The sequence below is a fragment of the Rattus norvegicus genome, chromosome 15 (genome assembly GCF_021556685.1).
Source record: "Rattus norvegicus strain SHRSP/BbbUtx chromosome 15, alternate assembly SHRSP_T2T, whole genome shotgun sequence".
Classification (NCBI taxonomy): domain Eukaryota; kingdom Metazoa; phylum Chordata; class Mammalia; order Rodentia; family Muridae; genus Rattus; species Rattus norvegicus.
Window position 1 is genome coordinate 34,980,256 of NC_141548.1, and position 22,394 is coordinate 35,002,649.

General features: G+C 48.2%; 1 protein-coding gene across 1 annotated transcript; it reads right to left on the reverse strand.

Annotated features, from left to right (window-relative positions):
- Positions 1-14,516: 14,516 nt before the first annotated feature.
- On the reverse strand, positions 14,517-20,493 carry Gjb2 (gap junction protein, beta 2). The gene is made up of 2 exons (NM_001004099.2): positions 20,227-20,493; positions 14,517-16,682 (listed from the first exon to the last, which is right to left on the reverse strand). The coding sequence occupies exon 2, from the start codon at positions 16,658-16,660 to the stop codon at positions 15,980-15,982; it is 681 nt and encodes a 226-aa protein (NP_001004099.1). The 5' UTR covers positions 16,661-16,682; positions 20,227-20,493; the 3' UTR covers positions 14,517-15,979.
- Positions 20,494-22,394: the final 1,901 nt, after the last annotated feature.

The window sequence follows — 22,394 nt, forward strand, 5'->3', positions numbered from 1 at the left end:
AGGGCCCCACCCTCTAGCCCAGGTTGGGTACAAACGTATGATCCTCCTATCTTGGCCTCCCTGAGTCCTGGGATTGCAAGTATGTGCCACCACGACAGCTGGAAAGGTAACTTTGATACCTCTGTTTAAAATAAACGCTGTCCTTTTGTAAGGACAGACCAAACACCCCTGGGCTTGAGGGTGGTGCCACCCAGAACAAGGTAGAGGGTATTCGGCCTTACAGGTTGATTCCATCTCCCAGATGGAGGTGGGGGGGAAGTATGGGTGGATGGCGGGTAGGGCAGGGAGGGACAGAAAGAGGAAGACAAGACATAGAGTGTTACTCAATCCGCATACTCTCTTGAAGTAAGATTGCACAGGGAGGGGCCTCATCTGAGGCCAAGAGGACAGGGGCACCTCCTTTCGTGTTGAGCTCGTGGATCTTACATTCTCTAATGCTTGACGAAGGGCGGGAGTGGAACTAGAACATGTATCTTGTCCTGGTCACGGCCCAGGTTTCCTGCGATTTTCTTACTCTGCATGCCATCCTCATCTCGGTGGGCTGGTCTCTGGCTGCCTCCAGCTTGTCCCCTCGGCTCATACGGACACCCTCTGGCTTTTTATTGTGCTGGCCCAGGACCCTGGGGCCTGAGGGCCTGTGATTCCCCCCTGCCTCCAGCTCTTCCTCCTCCAGAGTCTGCAATGCTATCATTCCTTCACTGTCCAGAGACTCTTAGGCTTCCTCATTAGATGTGGGAAACAAGGCTCTAAAGCCTCTCCGACAAACCAGTCTTGACCTCGTTCTGGCACGAACTCAAAGAGAAGTCAGAAGCCTGCTGAATCACCCACACTGGCCCAGTACCCCGGCAGTGCCTGTAATTAGAGCCTCTTTTTCACACCTTGAATCCTGAGGGGCCTCCCGTCTGAAATGAGGGGTGTCCCAAGTGCCTGCTGCAAGTTTACAAGCAGTACATAGTCTCCTTTCCTTTGGAACTCGGGGTGCTGCCTGCTTCTGGCTTCTGCGGAGGAGGAAGTAATACGTGTGGATTAGTAAAAGATCATTTTCCTGCTGTTTGTCTTGGCCTCCCTACTTCAGAATTCATACACTTGTACTCTTGACCCTGAAGTGGTGGCTGGTTTTTGAGTCCACTTCCTGTCTGCTTGCTAAAAGATTCCCTCTCTGAGGAGCTTTAGTTGAAGTCACTGGCCTGCTAACAATTAATTAATAATTGATATTATAATGTTTTTGCAGGGTTGGCAATGAAACCCAGAATCTCACACATGCCAAGCAGGCACGGTACCATCAAACCGTGTTCTTAATATTTTTACTTTTTTTTTTTTTTTATGTGAAAGGGTCTCAGGTAACCCAGGCTGACCTCGATCAAACTTTCTGTGTGGCCAGGATGGCTTTGAACCTCTGGCCCTTCTTCTCCCTCCCACGGTGCTGAGATTACAAGTATGTACTACCATGCCTGATGCCCTGATGCTGTGGTGAACTCAAGGAAAGCACATATCTAAGGCTGAGTGCTAGCTGTTGAAATACCAGAGACATTAAAATAATTTGCCAGTTACGAAAAGCTCTCTAGGGCCTACAGCCCGACTGAGTCATAAAGAAACACAGGAGACTTAGGTCTTTCAAATTCCAGCTTGGTGGCTTGTTCTATGTCTTCTTTGGACAAGCCCTCTGGTTCTCCTCAGTCGGTTTGACTGTAACTCGGGGAAGGCCACACCCACTCTGTTGGCATCCTAGAGATGCCAGCATTGGCAAAGAGAAGGGACAATTAGATTCCTTGAGACCCATGTGGCAGGGACTCTGTCAACCACTTTCTTATCTTGGTATCATTTAAATTAGCTTGAACACTTAAAGGTTGTGTGAACGTGGGTGTCTGGCATTAGAAGCTGTTTTGTATTATTATGAGTCCCATTCCCTCAGGGGAAGCGAAATGCACTGAGCTCAGTTTCTTTATCTGAACACTGGGCCTAATACCTCCAGACTCAAATGGCTGTCACAGGACTTAGCTATGAGAGAAAGGGTTGAGGCAAAAGTCAGAGCAGTTTACAGATTTTAGACGCGCTCACCGATACTCATGATAAATTCTTCAAATCGCTGTGTGATAAAGATCTGGCCAGGGCTTCTCAGACGGCTATCTTTCTCATTAGGGCTGCCCGTCCAAGTTAAAGACAGCCTACTGGAATATTTCCGTACCCTTTTATCCAATCCAGGATTTAAATATACCCTGTGATTAGATTGCAATGCCAATTAAAGAAAAGGGGGAGAGGGTAGTCAAAGCCCAAACCCACACAGTAGCAACCCTGGGTGGGGTTGGCATTCTAAATTCCGGGAAGGAGACTCTCTTTCTGGGAAGAGAGGCTCATGGAGTTTTGCAGTTTTTGTTTTCTGTTTTAAGACAGAAGTTGCTTTGGGGAGTTTTATCTTCAGAATCGGAATGGTTGTGAGAGCAGGCAGGCAATGCAGGTACTGTTTGGGTGGCCTAGTTCTGCTGCAAAGGATTGTACCATGGGAAGTGAGTTCAGGAAACCCATGAATAGCCTTGGCACACCTGAGATGTGAGGTTTCCTAGCCCCCAAAGAGGAGGCATTTAAAGAAGGAGGATGGGCCAAAGAAAGGGTCACCTAGGCAACAGGGATCTGGGCACCTGGTAGGAAGGAAGCCTTATTTACTCCTTGACTGTTGGGAGAGAACAGCCAGCCACGGCCTTGCCCTAGAGCCTCACTCATGAAAGCTGAATCAGGAACTGTGAATCCTCCCCTCTCTCTTCTCTCATTTCCACTGTCATCAAGGGGGATCCCAAGTGGGACTTTTGTACATGGCCTTCATTCTGGTGCCCAAGCCCCACTCCATGGACCCCTGTCAACTGAGTTGGCCTGAAGTCGGTGTGAGGAAATGTAACATTTAATAGTATGGGTCTGGGCCACACCAATAAACTACCAGGCATTGTATTAAAAGCTGCTGATGCCTTTCAGTCACCTGACCTCGGTGGCCATTGAATAAGTGACCTTGGTCTAAAACAATTGCTCCAATGTTCTGTTCCGATGCTCTGGGTGGCTCATTGCTTGTGTCAGGGCTGATGTTTTCAGGCCGTTGCTGGGGCCAGTGTCTCGCCATTATTGTTATTTTCGGTTTGTAGTTTAGTTCTAGACAGGGTCTCATTAGGTATCCCAGCATGGCTCAAAAACTTACTAAAGAGAAGAGGGGCTCAGATTCTCTGGAACTGGAGTTACAGATAGTTGTGAGTTACCACGTGGGTGCTGGGAACCAAACCTAGGTCAAAACCGCTAAGCCATTTTTCTGCCTCCCCAGGCTGGCTTTGAAATTGCAATCCACCAGCCTCTCGCTGCTGATATTGCAGCTGTAGCACTGCTTCATTTGGCTCTGTCCTTGTTTTGGTCAGGGAGCTGACTGGGGTGGGGAGGTATTGTTTCGCTGCTTCCAGTTCTCTGGGAAAGGCTATAACAAGGCTTCTGCTCATAGCTTCTGACTGCATGGACAGGCTGGAGGGGGCAGGGACCTCCATCAGACCTGTGTCCCAATTTTGATGCTCTTCACCTCACACAACCTGCCTTGGAGGTGTGGAGGCAGGGAAGGCTGAGAGAGCCAGGTGCCCCAGATCCTGTGTGTAGAAAGATTCCCTGCTGCTTGGTAGGGGAATAAATTAAAAGTCCAATGGTTGGTCTCAATCCTTGCAAGCTCAGTAAGGATGCGGGTGGGGCCAAGAGCACAGAGCACAGCCAAGAAGGTGGAGAGACCGGGCAGACATACACAGCAGGGTCAGGACTCTGGTTCTGCTAGACTTCCATTCACACCCACTGGCCTTTGCCCCAAACCTCTCACATTTTAAAGTTTTATTTCTCTTTTGACAGAATAGCTATATATGTTTATCAGTCATGTGTTGTTTCTTTACATGTAAATACAGCACCAAGATCAAACAAAGCCTGGAGGTTGTGGCTCAGGCCTTTGATCCCAGCACTCAGGAGATAGTCTAGGGTCTAGAGCATATTCATACAGTGTTCTGTCACTGAGCTGTGCCCCAGTCCCACTAAAGGTGACTCTAGTCACCGCCCTGTACAGTAGCCAAGACTCAGTCTTCTGCTGTGTTCTTGACTCAGATCCCCACATCCTCAGTGTCCCCAGTGTCCTGTAACTACTACCTTAACTAACCTCATGCAACAGTCCACACGGCCACGAGGCCATTCACCATCTTTCTGCGTCTGGCTTATTTCCCTTAACAGGATATCCTTCATTTTTATCTGTGTGCTTCCAATGGACAGAGTTTCTATTTCAGAATTGTTTTCAAATTAAAACAAATCAATACATTTATTTATGTTTTTGAATCGGGGTCTTGTGTCCCAGTCGGCCCTCGAGTTCAGTGTACCTAAGGACAACCCTAAACTTGTATGTGATCCTGCAGTCTCCACCCCCAAAGTGTTACACCTTCTTTCCTCCAAACTTATTTTTAGCTGGCACATTAAAAACATATACGTTGTACATGTTTTTTTTAAAGTGGCGTGTGTCTGGACATGCCCTGGAACACAGGTGGAGGTCAGAGCAGAACTAATGGGATTCTGTTTTCTCTTTATGCCCCGTGGGTCCCAAGGATTGAACCCAGGGCATCGGGCTTGGTGACAGGCTGCCCCTCCCTGCGTATATTATAGCATATTTTTCTTCATCCATTCATCTGTGGGTGGATTCACATGTTGATTCCATGTCTGTGTGGACAGAGTCAACATAGAAGTCAGCATGGAAGTGTGTGTCTGCCGTATCAGTTTCCCGTCTTTTAGGACTATACTCAGTTGGGGTCCTAATGCACTGTTATTTTTACATTTGAGGCAGTCCCATGTGGTTTTTACAATGCCTATACTCTTTGCATTTCCAAGCGAAGCTATACCCACATCTCAGCACTTGCTATCTGGTCTTTTTGGTAAGCCATCCTAAGAGCTATGAGCTGTGTGTCCTTGTGATTTTGCTTCAAAATTCTGCTGTCTAGGGATGTCTGTCAGCCCACCCAGCGCCCTCCAGTACTACCTCCTCAGTGTTGCCTTCTCAGTCTCACCTTTGGCTTCATTCCTGCTGCCTGAGCTCTGGCCATGAGATCTCCAAATACCATTCCTGGTCAGATTGCCCTCAACACCTGCCTTTCATTGGACTTTGCCTGCTAGCTGTCTCACTGTGCTTTAACTAATGATTGACAGGTGTGGGGTATACACGTCCAGTCCTTGTGACTGTGTTAGCAGTTCTAAAAGTGCCCTTCAGGGAAGCAATCACCCACTCTAGCTGGCTCCACCAGCCTCCCTAAGGTTCCCTGTTATTTCCCTTGCGTTTCCCAAGAGTTACAAACATTCTGTACTGTTACAATGTTACTCTATGGGATCCCAATGCCTTTTCTGACCATAGGGAGAGCTCAGCATTCTGTTTTCTTTCTTCCCTTTCCCAGCCCCTGGTACTCTCACTCAGAATCCAGACCTTGTCCCTCCCCCGCCTGCTCTTCTCCTGTTTTCCTTCAGTGATTGTGTCCAGAGATGCCCATTACGTGACCCCTGATAGAAGCTCAGAGGACGCTGCCCACATGCATGTTTCTGGCCCTGATGATTTTGTGCAGCAACACAGGACTTCTCGCATGCTGATCAAGACTGGGCCACGCCCCTATCCCTTGGGCCATGCCCCTATCCCATAGCCCTGATCATCTACGTCATGAGTTTCTGCCGATCCTTTCTAATGCCTGCCTTATCATCCCACTTCATACATGACTCTTTTTCAACATGCTTAACTCAGTCTTATCTGTCAACATAGATACCCCAGTTACCTCATTTCTGTTTCCCACTGCTCCGGCATGTTTCTGTGACCCCTCTGTCCTCTGCTGTGTGACCTAGACTGGCTTCAAACTCATTATTCAGTTAAGAATAACCATAACCTTGGTCCGCCTGCTTTTATTTGGGGAGTGCTGGGCTGACAGATATGCTTCACCACGCCCCAAGACCTTCTGTTCAGGGGTCTGCACCCGGTATTCAGCGCCTATCCTGACACACACCCTGACCCCCCCCACAGCATAGCCCCCCCACAGCATGACCCCCCTCACCCCCACACCCTCACACACACACACACACCCCTGACCCACCCCCCCCCCACATACACACACACACACACTGACCCCACACACACCCCTGACCCACCCTCCCCCCACATACACACACACACACACACACACACACAGAGCTCTGAAGCACAACGCAACTCTGCGTGGCTGTCCTTTGTTCTACAAGTTTCCAGGCCTGAGTTCAAAGGGCTTTCCAACTACTTTAGAGCCTAGGTAAGTTCATGTTTTTGTTTGTTTTTCTGTGAAGTCGTCCTTGGATTCAATTAAGCTTTCTCCCAAACCTTCTGGATTTTTCTATTTAGTTCTGTAAATAGATGCAATAAATCATCTTTTAACACTTTGGGCAGATATAGGGAACTCAGAGAATTAATCTTGTACGTTTGTCATGCCTTCCTTTTTGAGAAGATTTTACCTTAACTCGCCCATAACAGTCCTGAAAGCGTAGATCTGCCCTGGCTCCCTCTCTCCTGACTCAGTGGTTCTCAATCTTCCTAAGGCTGGGGTCTTTTCATATGTCTCCTCATGTTGTGGTGACCTCCAACCATAAAATTATTTTGTTGCTACTTCACAACTGTAATGTTGCTGCTGTTATAAATTGTAAATATCTGATATCATTGCCAAAGGGGTTGTGACCCACAGGTTGAGAAGTTCTGCTCTGACTGAACCCAGACCCCTCCCTGTCTTCTCCTCTCCTTACCCCAGAATGAAGAATGAGCCAAGAGGAAAATCGAGCAAGGAAGCGAATGCTAGAATTAAAAGGTGTCCATGTCCTGCCTCCCTTAAAAACTTAGTTGATGGTGGGCCCTGATGGCACAGGCCAATATCCTCACTGTTCAGGCTGAGGCAGGAGGACTGAATCTTAAGGCCTACTTGGACTACAGAGTGAGTTCAAAGCAGCCTAAGCAGCCTGTGGGACTTTGTCTCAAAGTAAAGAATGAAATAAAACAAAGCAAAAACCAGGCCTGGAGGTATATCCAAGTGGTTTGTTCCCCAAAAAGGCAAGCAGAGGAAAGAAAAGGTGGGAACAAGAAAAGAATGGAAGGGAGGAGAAGGGAAGGGAGGGGAGGGAGGGCAGGTGAGAAGAGGAAAGGGAAGGAAGGAGGGGGGGAGAAAAATGCAGCCACTTCCAGGAGTACTGGGAGTGTGTTTTGGGGAGACTTTTAAATTTTTCTTCTATTATGTTTGTTTGTGTGCCCATATACAGACACATGTTGCAGCCCATGCATGGAGGTCAGAGGAAACCTTGCAGGAGTTGGGGCCCAATGCATTGAACTCAGGAAGTTATAGTTGGCAGCAGGTGACTTTGCAATCTCACACCTACTTGTGACTCTAGGAGATGTGATGATTATTAAAACTTCTGTTTCTGAATTGGATAGAGATGAAAATTCCTAAATAAGTTCATTGACATAAACATGAATCCATGCGGGCTTTAAGAGATAAGCTGTCCCGGGCTCAGCCAGCCAGGAACCTAGAGAACTGGAGCTCTGAAGAGCTGCCTTGGGGCTCGACCCCCATTTTTAATCAACATTGTTTGAGGATAATATTTGCAACATTCTACTTGGCATAGGCTTCCAAGAATACTGTCCGTGGCTCTCAGAGGAGCAAAGTCACTACTGGCTGTCTCATCATCGTGAGGCAGGATGGTTTTCTGGTATTTCTCCCTCACAGAACTTGAGCAGACTAGAACACAGTTGTTTTCCACAAGGCTGGTTAAGCTTCAGTTACCTGTGCCAACTTGCCTCACTTGTTCAATGCCTGTGGTTAATTTCTATAGGCATTGGAGTTTACTTTGGTGTAGCACAGCACTAATAAAGCAAGCCAGAGTGGTCAACAGTGTCATCGTGTCTGCATTCGGAGCACGTTCTCAATGGCTGTGTCTTCCACTGTGGGCCGTCTACTGTCTATTGTGTGCACAAAAGAGATTTTTTTTCCTCCTCATTAAAACCTTGTGGTAAGAATATTTAAACAAGCTGTCATTTTAACTGGTTTTTTTTTTCTTTCTTTTTCCCCGCTTTTCCCCTCTGTATAGTCTTGGGTGTCCTGGAACTCACTCTGTAGATCAGGCTGGTCTCAAACTCAGAGATCCACCTGTCTTTGGCTGGAATTAAAGGCAAGAGCCACCACCACCCAGCTATCTTAACTGTTTTTAAGTGTGTAATTTATCGGATGGCTGTGTGACCAACTCCACCAGCCATCTCCAAAACTGTCTCATCCCCCAAGCTGAGCCAAATGATACCAATTAATCAATACCCCCTTCCCCTGCTCCTCTTTCCCTCTAATTCTTGACAGTCATTCTGTCTTTATATTGTCTTGGCCTCTCCTGGAACTACAGGAGGATATTTGTACCTTTGTGTCTGCCCTGTTTAACTTAGCATGGTGTCCTCAAGGTTTGTCCAGGTCACGTGAGTCACATTCTCCCTCCTTTTTAAGGCGGAAGGAGCCTCTATTCTGTGAACAGAGCATACTTTGTTGGTAGACATCTTGGTCGGTGTCAATAGTGATTCTCTGAAAGGGGTTTACAAATCTGTTCAGTTGAGATTGCATTTTCCTTTTGGAAAAGGTTTGGTAGGTGGGAAAATGCCTTTTTGAGTTATTATGATTCAGAATTTTCCTTAACTCATTTTTTGAGGTTATGAGGAATAAATGTCACATTTGTGAAAGGCCTGGAATTGTTTGAATGGTGACCTCTGTCCTTAAGAATATAAAGGCGCCTGGGTGTAGCTCAGGGGCAGACCACATGTGTGAGGCCCTGAGTTCCATTCCCTACCACAAGCAGAGAAACACGGGGCAGAAAACCAAGGAATTCTGACCCTTCAGAGATGTCCCACCTTGATATTACCCAATGACGTCAGAGTAAGGAATGTCCCTGCATAGAAGAGTGTTGAGAAAGAAGTCACCAGACTTCATTGCAGTTATGATATAATGGAAGAGCCAACGATTGAAACTATGTAAGGCCAAGTACAGCTTCAAAGCCACACAAAGTGGCTAGGACTGTCTTTGTCCCATTTGTGAGGAAATACTGCGTATGAACTTCAAGATCCCTTTTACACTAAGTGTGTGTGTGTGTGTGTGTGTGTGTGTGTGTGTGTGTGTGTGTGTGTGTAAAATGCAAACCCCAGAACCGTTTCTGTGTAGGGTGGCTGAGGAATGTCTTGATGCGCAAGGGAATTGCGAGGCGACACCCTGCAATTACTCACCCTGGACTGCAGGTGGCAGCAGAGAGAGGCATTCCGCCTGACTGCCTATTCTACTTGTGGGTAAGAGCTTCCAAGAAACCCTTCGGTCAGGGTCAGTTATAAATGATAGCAACCAGTGAAAGGAGCCCTTGGAAAGTTATTAAGCGCCTCACCGAAACAAAAAGAGACCAAACTAACCACGAGTCTCAGGTCTTTCCTGAAAGTTAGTGGTCTGTCATGGTCCACAAAATCCAATCGAAACCCAAACCGTGGGACCCCCGCCCGAGCTGTTGCGGGCTTTGGCACACCTGTTGCAGCTCTCTGCTGTACGCAGTACAGCAGCCACTTCTCCCACGTCTTCCACCAACATGGCGCCTTCCACACCCATCTTCGTCTTCGAGATCATAGGAAGATCTCAATAAACAGCCCTTTTCAAATGGTTCATGAGGTGGCAAGCATTATTTTTTTTTCTTTTTGCAAATTGTGTGATAAAATGTCATAGTCACTTTATATCAACACAGAAGCCTGAAAACTAGATATCACTAAGTTCATTTATCCCTAAAAGTCCAAACTCAAACCTTGCAGCGCTGAAAGGGAGTCTTTGGTGACATTCCATATTTAACACTTTTTATTGGCTTAAGTGACCATGAAAAGTCAAGCTTACAATCTACAATCTAAAGGAATTGTTAATAAACAGAAGACAGGGTTCCGGGTCTGGAAGGACAGGGGGGAATGGATGGGTTAGAAAAGCTCTACACAAGGGAAATGTGTTTTGTTAGGGAAGGGAAGGGTAGTTTTTGTGAAAACTGGGTAGCTATGTAACTGTCCCTTAGCAAGGAGACAGTTATTATTGCAAGGGACAAATATTTAAATATACTAATCTAGGAGGAGTTCCAAGACACATCACCGAGTAGGAACTGTCACAGAAAAACTGACATTAGAAGTGGAAGCAAAGGGGAGTCATGTGACTCGTCTGGTAAAGGCACTTGCATCCAAGACTAAAGATCTGAGTTCAATCCCTGGAACCTACATGGTGGAGAACTAACTGACTTCTCCAGGTTGGCCTTTGACCTCTACAGACATCATAGTACTTACCTACCATCCTTATATGCAGATAAAATAAAATAATAAATAAATAAATGTGAGAAAACACAGAAATGTGAACAAAAACCATTGTGAGTCTTTGCTATATAGACATGTGTATGCATACAGGTGGTCCTTGACTACAGACTTATATCCTAAAATCTCATTGCAAGTTGAAGATACTCAATTGATCACTGGGCAGTGGTGGTACACACCTTCGATCCCAGTACTTGGGAGGCAGAGGCAGGCAAATCTCTAAGTTCAAGGCCAGCCTGGTCTACAGAGTGAGTTCCCGGGCAGCTAGGGCTACAGAGAAACTCTGGATTGAAAAACCAAAACAGAACAAAACAAAAAGGGAATTCTATTATTCCACTCACGTCACTGAGCATTTTAGCTCGTTTCACAGCAGCACACTGTAGAGTGCTATGGTTTCCCCTCAGGATCCTGAGGCCAGCTAGGAGCTTCAGTCACTAATGTTGCCCGGGAAACAGGATCAGACAAATGGTGCCCGAGCCCAGGAAAAGGTCCACACTTGGATTCCAAGTCTGCACTCTGATACCATCGTGAAGTAAGAAAGACATTCCCAAACTGACCCACTGTTGTTGTGGCTGTGTATACAACCCTGTGGGAAGAGACCGGAGGGGTTCATGGGAAATAGGATAAATGAGATTTCCGGGCAAGAGGTGAAATGAGGCTGAGTCCCACTTCTGACTGTCTACACCTCTGAGTGACTTAATTAGAAATAGAAACGTGTCTCTATATTAGCATCTACACAAGTCACGGCAGCTGCCTTTTCATTTAAAAGTGACTGAAGGAGATGGTGCTGTTACGCCGTCGTTAGGCTGAGATTAGACTGCATCGTGTCTAGAAGAGCATCCCTGGGGCATGGTTCTGCTGCAGCACCACATGGAGCACCAGGCTCCTTGTGGCTGGTCATCTCTCTTCATCCGGTCACCAGTGAGTGCACCAGGAGGCTTTGGGGAGGGAACTCCTGGCCACAATCACAGCCTGAGGGTTGGAGTGTTTCGTTCATTCCTGGGGGAGCTTAAACCAGCTAGTGTTTGCTAGGACAGTGTACAGCAGTCGCTGAACGTTGGACGTGTAGATGACCAGCCTGAAATCACGGCTGGGCTGAGCTCGGCTCTGTCCTTGGTTATTTGCGGAGTGCCCAAGTAGAGAACAGATGTGCTTTTGATCCTCCGAGTGAGAGCAGAGCAAGGCTGGACAGAGAGCGGGGTGGCAAGGAGGCCGCTGTGGGCATAGCAGGAAGAGACTCAGGGCCATAAGTCCTCCTGGTGGCCGCTTGGTCTCGGTGTGGTCAGGCCACCTCCTTTTTTGGCCTCATCATCTCCTTACACTCCCCTGCTTCCTGGAACCCATCCCCAGCCTTTTGTCTTACTGCCCCGAGACAGGTGGTTCCCTGGCTTGCTTCCTTTAGGCTTCTTCTAAGAGTGAGCCTTCCACACTCGCCTGTGTGGGCGCCATGCCCTGGTGCCTGGCAGTCCCTGCTCTCTCTTTTTGCTGTGGCATCGGCCTGCCACAGGAACAATCTGTTGGATTTGCTGACATGCAGCCTTCTTCAACAGGAAGGCTCAAGTTCTAGTTGTCAGCTCCAGTCCCAGGGACTAATCGTGCCGGGTGCTTAGATGGTGTACAGTACATAGCAGCCGATGAAATAAATCAGGAGGGATGTGCCGGAATGGACCATGGGATCCTGTGGGGCCGCAGTTACACCGTGGATTCCAGAAGCGTTGCAACAGATGTAGGTTGCAGATCTGTGGAGTTAGTCTTCCTTGTGGGAGGGATAATTCCACAAGGCCTATCAACCTAACCTCCGAGGGGTTGAACCATTCCTGTTGGCCTTTGATCTTGACCAGTACCAGAGCTGTGCCTTCTTCATGACCCCTTCCCCCCACCCCTCCACAGGTGACGACTTGATGGTTTTTATGTTGCAATGAGGATGACAGGAAGCAAGAGATGTGGTATACACATCAGGTAGTATGGAGGCCCTGACAGGACAAACCTGTAACACTCATTCTTACCATACTGGCCCCTTTCCTAGTCACTTATTTATATTCATTTAAGTTGTTTAGTTTCTGCTGTTTTGAGGCAGAGTCTTGGGAAGTTTAGGCTGGCTTTGAACTAATTATGCAGCTGAGGATGACAGTGAACTTCAGATTCTCCTACCTTCGTCTCCGAGGCCTTGGGATTGCAGGCATCCGCCTGGAGGGCCATTTCTATTTACTTACTCTCTTCAAGGGAGGAGATGGAACCCGTGTCTGTGTGTGGTAGGCACAGGCTGGGGATGGAGCCTATGGCTGCGTGTGGTAGTAGCCATTGATCTACTTATTCTCCGGCCCTTGATTTCTCAAGTCACAGAGTGCTACAGCTGCCTGCCACTCATCTTTACTGTGCGTCTGTGTTTGCACTCAGCCCTCCTTCTCCTGCTGACACAGCTGGTCTCTGAGCTCACCGTGTTAGGTTTATCTCAGTGTCAGCCCGCACGTTCTCACGCTTCCAGTGAATGGAGCTTTGCAGGAGACATTCCTATTTCCAGTGTCATTCGCCATGTCACCCAGGGTCTATTGAGTGGAAGAGAGATGACATATTAATGATAATATCATTCTACTGTCCTAGGTGGAGGAGAAGGTCTGTGTAAATCACCCCCATTGATTTTCCCAGGCATGGGAAGTATTCAGGAAGCCCACTGTAAGGTGAAGGGCCTAGGCCAGGGTAAGCAGGGAGCTCCCTTCTACCCACCGCAATCTAGTCAGCATTTGCAAGCTGCTCCCAGGCGGGCGAGTCACCTAGTTAGAACAGTGGTACCTGAGACAGCTTAGGCCCAGGGAAACCAATAGAACACTCTGTTGTTCCACTTAGACTAGCAGTGGCCCGTTTCTTCACAGGAGCACCATTCCTTAGTCAGTGCCACCCAGGTTGGGGGCGGGGGATGGGGGTGGGGGGGAACATCACCTGTAACCTTCAGAGTTCACTCACACCAAGGCTTCTCCTCACGGACAAATTGCCGCCTGCTAGTTCAGGAGGATCATATTCCAGAGGTCAAGCTTTAATTTTCAAGCTTGTGGCCGGACCTCTCTGTCAGTCCTATGAAGTGGTTGTTGGTGGTTTGTAATTATTTTGGCCCTGTTCTTTAAGACCTCAAGAGTGATAATCTTCACAATGTGTAGGAGTGGAACTAGCCATTTAAAAGGCTGTCTGTTCTTTCAACAGGGTGTGTACAGGGCACCCTGGCAGGTAGGAGAAACTATTCACCTGTTCTATTGCCTGAGTGGAAGTGGGCTGAGTTTTATCTCTTTCGAGCTGTGCTGTATGGTCCTCTATAAAAAAATTGTCATTCATGTTTAAAATGCTTTGATGGCCTCAATGTGAAGCTTAAAGGATGAAAGTGTTGGTGGCATCCAGGAGAGAGCTGTGTAAAGGCAGTCACTTACCTGGGACAGGTATGTCCCATGGGAATAGACATTGAGGAAACATAATGCCATCCATGGGCCACATGCTTCTAGACACACAAAAAATCTTGGGAAGTTCCGCAGAGGATGGCTCTCATGTTGTGGTCTTCCCAGTGGGAGATGTTTTACTTTTTAAATATAAAGAATATTATTTATTGATTTTTTTTGTGATACTGGTATTCCACATGAATGGGGACTCAGTCATGGAGACAGGTGTTTTAGCACTGATTACACACTGAGCCTAAGAACCTTGTAAACCGTGAGTTCCCGATTCTTCTAGAAACCGGACTGATCCTGTCACCAGGGCTTAGCATTCTGATGCTGTGCTCTGACTCTCAGACCTTACAGTCCTTAGAATGGGGTTCACTGAACCTCTTAGAGTGCCATGGATTTGGGCAGCAATGTTCTGTCCCCTCTCTCTTTACCAAGTTTTCTAGCCATCTGGTATTTTTTTGTAATTGGAGTAGAATCCCAGAACAGTGGGTGTTGTAACATGTGAATATACTACTGGAATGTTTTAAGATATAAACTATGAACTATATGTAACAAATTAGTATAGTTGGGCATGGTGGCGTGCACCTTTAATCCCAGTCCTTGGGAAGCCGGGGCAGGCAGATTTCTGACAGGTCTAAGCCAGCCTGGTGACAGAGTGAGGCTCCATCTTAAAGACAAAAAACAAAGCAAAGCCAGAAAAATTTACTATTGATCATTAAAGTTTGGTATTCTATTAAAAACCTTATTTAATTTTAAAGTATACAAAATAATCATATTTTAATAAATGACATTTAGGAGTTTACAAAATTATATCAGTGACAAGCATGAAACCACAACTCTTATTTATTGTTACAGAATGGCTTCCCAACGACATTCTTGGCAGGAAGAAGTGTCCCCTGTTGGATTTGTTGACTGTCATCTTGTGGACAACACATCAGGCAGAATGACAATGCTAAGGTTCAACTTGTCCTAGAAAAGTTACACATTGACCTAAACTAGTTTCTTCTATTTTTTCCAAATATCAACATTTCTGTTTCCAGTTTAGAAGGCAATGCTGAAAAGGGAGGCAAACAGACATTCAAAGTAGAAAAACTCAGTTTTAATCAACAGGATTTAGAGTCTAGAAGTTTCATCGGTTCTTTGAAAACCACCCCATCTTGTTTCTGCACCATTAAATTGTACCATGGCAGTGAAATTCCCAAGCAAACTCATGAAGTCTTTTGATACTGACTGCCACATCCCACAGCTACAGAGTAGACGAGCTGGGGGTGGAGGGGGGCTGAGTTAGGCTCATGGCAGGGGGCAGTTGTAGGCATAACCTATCTGCCTCTTACACAAAATTACGGTTGAAAATTTTAATCAAGGCCTCTTCTTGTCAGAAGCTAACACGAGAAGCTTCCAGTTTGTCTCATTTGAGACAGGCTGTAACGTTGTTGCGGGCTGTACTCAGCACACCAAGGATGAATACAGTAGGTGGGCTCTCAGCCACAGCCCAGGTTTCCCATAACCAAAAGGCCAACGTTTTAAAGACCTTGTGAGATCTGGTTATACACCATGCTCACATCACAAACCGAACCTCTGAAATAGGAGGAATGTATAATGCTTTCCAGATCATTTTAAGAACAAAAGAACCTATCATTTTAAGGTTTTCATTTAAAAAAAAAAAAAGGACACAGCTAGCTTGAAACATTAAATAGCTTTTGTCCATTGTTGCAAACTTAAACTATGAAAGAAAATAACAGAACGAAGATTCTTTACCCTTAACTGGGGGCAACTTGGGGAAGGGGACCCGGAAGAAGGAACTTTCTCTGTACCTTCCTCAGGACTGGGCTCATGTCTCCTGTCCTCAGAGGAAGAGAAACAATGTGAGATCCCTTTGTTTAAACTGTGAATGTATCCTAAAGCATAGTCACACCAGCACGGGGTCTAACTAACTTTAGAACCCATTAATACAGGCATAGAATTGGGCCTTTGTTTGGGAGCTTTGGGGGAAGGGAGGCCCATGGAGGCTTCTGGAGTTTCATGGGAGGCCTGCGGGGGACTTCAAATGGCGGCATTTAAGGTGGGAATGTTTGCCCGGGAGATGCTGGTAGCTGAACTCTGATAACTAAGCACAGGTTGCCTCATCCTCTCCCTCATCTTTGCTTAACAGCCAGGCAATGCATTAGACTGGTCTTTTGGACTTCCCTGAGCAATACCTAATGAACAGATAGCACAGCTCTGTGATGTTTAGCAGGATGCAAATTCCAGACACAGAGATCATGAACACCGTGAAGACAGTCTTTTCTGTGGGCCTGGAAATGAAGCAGTCCACTGTATTGGGACAAGGCCAGGCGTTACACTTCACCAGACGCTGCATGAAGAAGCCATTGTACATGATGTAAAAGACATACATGAAGACAGCTTCGAAGATGACCCGGAAGAAGATGCTGGTGGTGTAGGTCCACCACAGGGACCCTTCGATACGGACCTTCTGGGTTTTGATCTCTTCGATGTCCTTAAACTCGTTCTTTATCTCTCCCTTCATGAACTTCCGTTTCTTTTCGTGTCTCCGGTAGGCCACGTGCATAGCTACCAGGAGGGCCGGCGTGGACACCATGATCAGCTGCAGAGCCCAGAGCCGGATGTGAGAGATGGGGAAGTAGTGGTCGTAGCACACATTCTTACAGCCAGGCTGGAGAGTGTTGCAAACAAAATCGGCTTGCTCATCTCCCCACACCTCCTTCGCGGCCACCACGAGGATCATGATGCGGAAGATGAAGAGGACAGTGAGCCAGATTTTCCCAATGCTGGTGGAGTGCTTGTTGACACCCCCGAGGATGCTCTGTAGTGTGCCCCAATCCATCTTGTCCTCTGGATGGTTGGCACTAGAGAAGACAAAGAAATGTAAAACAGGAATCATTGATTTGGCCAGAAAACGGGTCCTATCTCTGGTTCTGGGTGTGTATTCTTAACTCTCTTTCCCTGGGCAAACACCACAGCACACGCTGCCTCCTCCAGGATGCGGATAGGTGACAACGCAATTGACTCTGCCATAGGGTTAAGTGTGTTGCTCCCAAACCATCGCCAACATATATTTCTGTGTGCTCTCTAGTATAGTTCTCAAATAAATAAATAAATGAATAAATAAATTAATTAATTTTGAAAAAGTTTGTTTACCTGACTTAATTCCCCTAGTCTTTAGCACATAATAAAGATGTGGGTATGGAGTGCACCAAAGCGGAGTCCTTGTTACTATAAAGGCAAAACCGAGTTCTGGCTAAGCCCACCTCGTATGTTCGAGTTTCCATACAGGTCACTCGGTGTATCGCACTCAGTGTATCAGTGACAGACAAAAGCTTTGGCCAACCTCACCTTAGAGGCATGGCTGCCCAGTTCTTAGGGCGGAATGGGTGAAATTCCACAGGACCCAGTGTTGTTTCCCTGTAGTTTCTAGCCTGAAGCCACTGGTTTAAAATACTTTAGTATTTATGGGCTCGGGAGGCAAGAGCCATATGTCATTACTGATGGTTTATATTTACATTTGAGACGCCCCAACTTAACCTTTCACTACAAGCCCTGCTTCCATCTTCTGTGTGAGAGGAACAGGGCAAGAAAAGGACAGAAACCGACCAAACAACGACACTGAAATGAGTCTGCCCTTAGGTTTGTACACGCAGGCTGGGAATTCCATTATTGAGCTGGGACTGTTGGGTTAACGCTCCGTGTCTGTTTTGATATGTGTTGCAAGTGAGCGTTGCACTGTGGACTACGGTTTTAACCTTGAAGTGATTCTAAAATAAATATATGATGAAAAATGATGGGAAATTTAGTTCAGTGGTTCATCCCAGGAGCCACCGGATGGGGCTTTTTTGCCTTGGGTGGCACCACAGTGTATATTGCCTTGGGTGACACAGTGTACATTGTCTGTGTCCTGACTGAGCTTCCATGAGCCAATGACCTTCTATTTCATCTATTTCAGGGCGGGAACCTTCCTCACTGATTCATAGCTACAACTCGTCTGTCACAATCAACCCCTCTTTTGAGTAAATTCCACCCTCCCCGCGGTCCTGACTCACTCGCTTCCACCCCTTCCAAGCTGTAATGAATCCTCTGGCTCTTAAAAGCATCCTATCCTCCTGCTTAGCAAAAGTTACATCCTGTTTCCCAAGAGACTCAAAAGCAGGCACAGAGAGAAGTCTCCCCTTGCCCACAGTGGCTGTGGCAGAGCACCGTACTTGCTGAGCCCACTCAACTCTGAAGTTAAGGGAAGCTGACACACACAGGTGGGACAGCAAGTCCAATCCAATTTGGAAAACAGAAACGTGACCGAGAGAAACAGTGGCTCGGCAGGTTCAGCCGTGACCCATTTATACCTAGACTGTCAGAGGCCCTTAGGGAAGCTGGTTGTCCTTTGAACGGTCTCGCAGCTCCATGTGGTCTGCCCCCAAGAGCAGAAGGATTGAAAAGCAACGGTGTTCCAAGTTTAACAAAACAATCTGATTGGAATTAGACCTTCTGTTCTTCCTGCCCCCCTCTGCTGAGTGGAGATCAGGACATGGAAATAAACATCCACACACCTGACCCCAAATACAGAGCTGGAGGATCGCTGAGGCATGAACCCTCGCCTGCCTATAGCATCCACAGACTAGCCAATTATTATCAACACAGAAGAAAAAAATCAACTTCTGCGTAAACTTTGCACTTGTTTAGGAAATGACTTTAAAGTATTTGTTGAGTTTGCTGTGTTACCCGGGTTGGCTTCTAAATCCATGCAGCTGGGGTTAGACAACACGGCGCGGGGGGGGGGGGTGCATCTATAGTAGCAGAACTCTGGAGGCTGAGGCAGGAGGATTGTGCTAACTGGAGGAAAACTTTTCTGTAGAGCAAGACCCTGGCTCAAGAAACAAACACCAAAAAAAAGACAAAAACAGAATAGAACCAAAACAAATTTAAAAAGCAAATCAAAAACGGGAAAGAACCAAAACAAATAAAAAACAAACCAAAAACAAATCAAAACCGGGAAAGAGGTAGCCGAATTGAACAAACAAGGCCGAGAAGAAAACAAACAAACAAACAAACAAACAAACCCCCCCCCCAAAACCCAAACACTCCAAAAGAAAACCAGGTAGCTGGGTCATAGCTGTGGCTCCCGGCATATCTAACTGCAGCTGCTTGTCTTAAATGGCCTTTCTAAGAGGAGGAAGAGGTTAAAATTTGACCTCACAAAGGGTTAGGAGTACTAAGCCAGCAGGTGAAATCGTCAATATTCAACTGTGGTGTAGGAGGTGATTTCCAAGCTGGCCTTAGGACTAGGAGGTCACATGCAGGTCCCCATTTGGCCTGGGCCACCTACAGATTGCCTTGAATCCGTGACTCAATTCTCCTAAGAAAAAGGGAGCTTCTCCTTTATAATATGTATTGTATATATGACCCTTGTTTGCCTTGAAGGACAGACAGTTCGGGGAGCTGGTGGAACACCTCATTTGCTGACCCCACCTCACCCTCCACCCTTCTCACAATTGACTAGCTCAGCCCATAGTTTCCAAAGGACTCCGGGGTAAAGGGAGCCATGACTGTGCCAGGCTTCTCAGGACAGTCTCATGGACCCGAGCAATTGGTCCCATCTAGGCTTATGCTCCCTTCCAGTGTGGCAGCACCGAGGGGCTGATGCAAGAGTCCTAACTAAGGGACACGTTTCTCGGCAGCACAACGTCTCCGAACCCCTGCCTGGAAGCTTCCCTTCCAGCTGCAGCGTCCCGCCTGGACGCAAATCCTTAAAAAGCATTTAAAAAAAAAATGAGAAAAGGCAATCAAAATCTCCACCCGAGTGCAGGCTGGGGTTCCCCAGCTCGCGGGAGCGGCTACGGACGCGCGTTTTGGGCCGTTGCCCACGTCACCCCAGTGCTTCAGGTGGTAAAGGTCAGTGTCTTCCCACGGAAGCCTCCTGCTTAACAAATGAAACCGAGTTTTCCTGCTAAGCTTTCGGTTAGTTAAAAACTTTCAATGGCAGCAGACAACGCAGCCAGGAGGCCTCGGGAAAATTCTAGCAAAGGAACACTGGCGACACGTCTCAGTCGCGCGCGGAACAGCCTGGTCCCCGCGTCCCTCCCCACTCCGCGCTGTGCGGGACCTCCCGGTTCAGGCTGTGCGCGGCGGCAAGAGCAGCGGGCTCCAACCCGGAGCCCGGCCAGACGCCTCCAGCCGCAGAAACGCGTTCACGACTCGGGTCCCTATGCGCGGGTGGCGGTGGCCCGTGGAGACGGCGCGGCGCGTTCGGCCCTCGGTTTCCCAGGACCGCAGCGGCCCGCACCCCTCCTCGCACCCCACGCGTCCCTAGTGGCTGAGTCTCGCGCCCCAGCCGCCGTGGGGCGTCGCGACCAGGGGCGGGCTACACCAATGTGACTCGGTGGCGCGGATTGGCGGTCGCACCTGTGTCCCGAGGAGCGTGCGGCGCTGGGCGGCGGGAAGCGGCGAGGCGCTGTCCCCTGTAAGGAGCAGGTCCGGAGTGGGTCCCTGGGTCGGTCGCGGGTTGGTCGGGAGTGGGTATCGGGCCGCTCCTGGGTTGGTCAGAAGTGGGTCGCCGGCTGATCCCGAGCTGGTCCCCGCGGATCCTGGTGGAGGCTGCGCTCAGTAGGCGGGAGCGCCGCCGACTGGCTGCGAGTTGGGAGAGCGGAGCGCGCCGCGCGCTGCGATCTTGGACACCTGTTGGCCGTGGCGCCTTTTAACTGAACCCCTCACCCCGCCTCTCTCACCCTGGAGCGATTGAGAAAGTTGCAGAGGAGGCGGCTCCCAGTAGCCCGCCACCCCCAGCGCCGCGGGCGGAGCTCTCCCGGCACCCAGAGCCGTCAGAGCCCGCGAGCCGCGAGCTCTCCTGGAGCCTAAGTCACTCCCCACCCCACTCCACCCTACCCCACCCCCAGCTCTCTTTGAGCTCAAGGCTCTCCCAGTGTCCCGTCCTGAGCGCAGCCTGAATGGAGCCTGCAGACTCTGTGTCTCACCAAAGACGCGGGTCGCAAAGCTCCAAGACCCAGTTCCTGGCTTTTAAGGGGGGCGGGTGGTGTTGAAAGAGAATTGATGTCGTTATTAAAACTCTCACTAGTGGAAAGCATGCCGTTCCGTTCGGAGCTTCGCTGTAGTAATATACATTTTATATATTAGATAAATGGACATTCCAGTTTTGTGTAGGCCAGCAGCTTCCAGTATCGCACAGGAGGCTCCTTTTCCTTAGGGGACCCGCAGTGCAGTGAGCCGAGGTATCTAGAATTTGGGTTCATGGCGGACTAACAGAGGGCGCCGCCGGGGCTGGCCAAATTCTGTCTTCTATTTCCCCGATTTCCCGATTTAATTCGATCACTTTGAACAGGGTGCCAGGGGCTAGGTCAGGAGAAAATGGAGAGGTGAGTCTCCAGGGATGGCCTGGAAGTGGACATGCCACAGTCTTTGGAGGGTTCTCTGCCTGTGACCCGCTCTCCGTGTCCTCTTTTCCACAACTGAGATCATTGCAAGGAAGGGGCCCCCAGATTCTCGGGTGGGAGGTTGATTGTAATGGGGAGGTCGGAAAGAGCAGAAGAGATTAGGCAAGCCCATCCCTCTTGGAGTCCAGGCTGCTGGGAAGAATCCGGGCAACCTGAGTTTACCACTCAGTTCTCTCTCCACCAAGCTGGCTGTGGGTTATGAGGGCCCAGTGTTCACATCGCTTGGCTGTCTGCATAGTTTTGAGAGGCAGGTGGCATTACAAAGACTTCACAAGAGCAAGCTACGTTTGGGGATACCTAGGCCAGCTAACTTCACCCTACTCAGTTACTTGCAATCTGAGTCCTTGCGGCCAGGTTTGGGATGCAAACGGCGCATCCTCACAAAGTTTCTTCAGATCAGGTTTAGACGAAGTGAAGAGACAGTGATTCATTCTGACAAGGCCCATCTGGTCTGAGGAATGGCTTTCAATGAAAACGACGGTAGCTGAAGGTAAATGCTTTTCCTTGCAAAACTGGCTCACTGCCATGGGCAGACCTGACTGCTCTTGCTTGGGCAGAGGAGGGTTTTGCACACACGGACGCTCCTACCCCCACGTCCTTTCTAACTGTAAGTTTTAATCTAAGAGGGAGTGCCTCTAAGGAAGAGAGCCTCAGATCCTTGAACAGCCCTTCAGAGAGAGACTGCTGAATCAGCTTGTGAGGAATAACTGGCCAAGCCAGATGGGGTGGTACAACTCCCTTGGCCTGAGCACATCTGGAGATGAATCGATGAGGGCGGTAGCAGCCAGCAAGGGGTAAAAGCATGTCGGCACCTTTAGCTTCTCATGGGTAGCACTGTTTTCAGTCATGGAGCTCCTGTTAGGTGCGAATGAAAGAAACTTCTAGAATCACTGTAGGAAGCTGACTGGTAAAAGATAGGTTGGAGATCAGAACTGATTCACTTTCCCTGTTGAACAATTTCTCCCGAGGTTTAGTGCTCACGTTATGATTATAGGTTCAGCGTCTAGTTCCCCAACTTGCTTCCACAGATTTGCATAATGGCTGATGGTCACAGCTGCTGGGAATATTAGGATTTAGAGTTCATCTCCTCCTCTGTTCCAGCCACTCCTTGTTTCTGTGTGT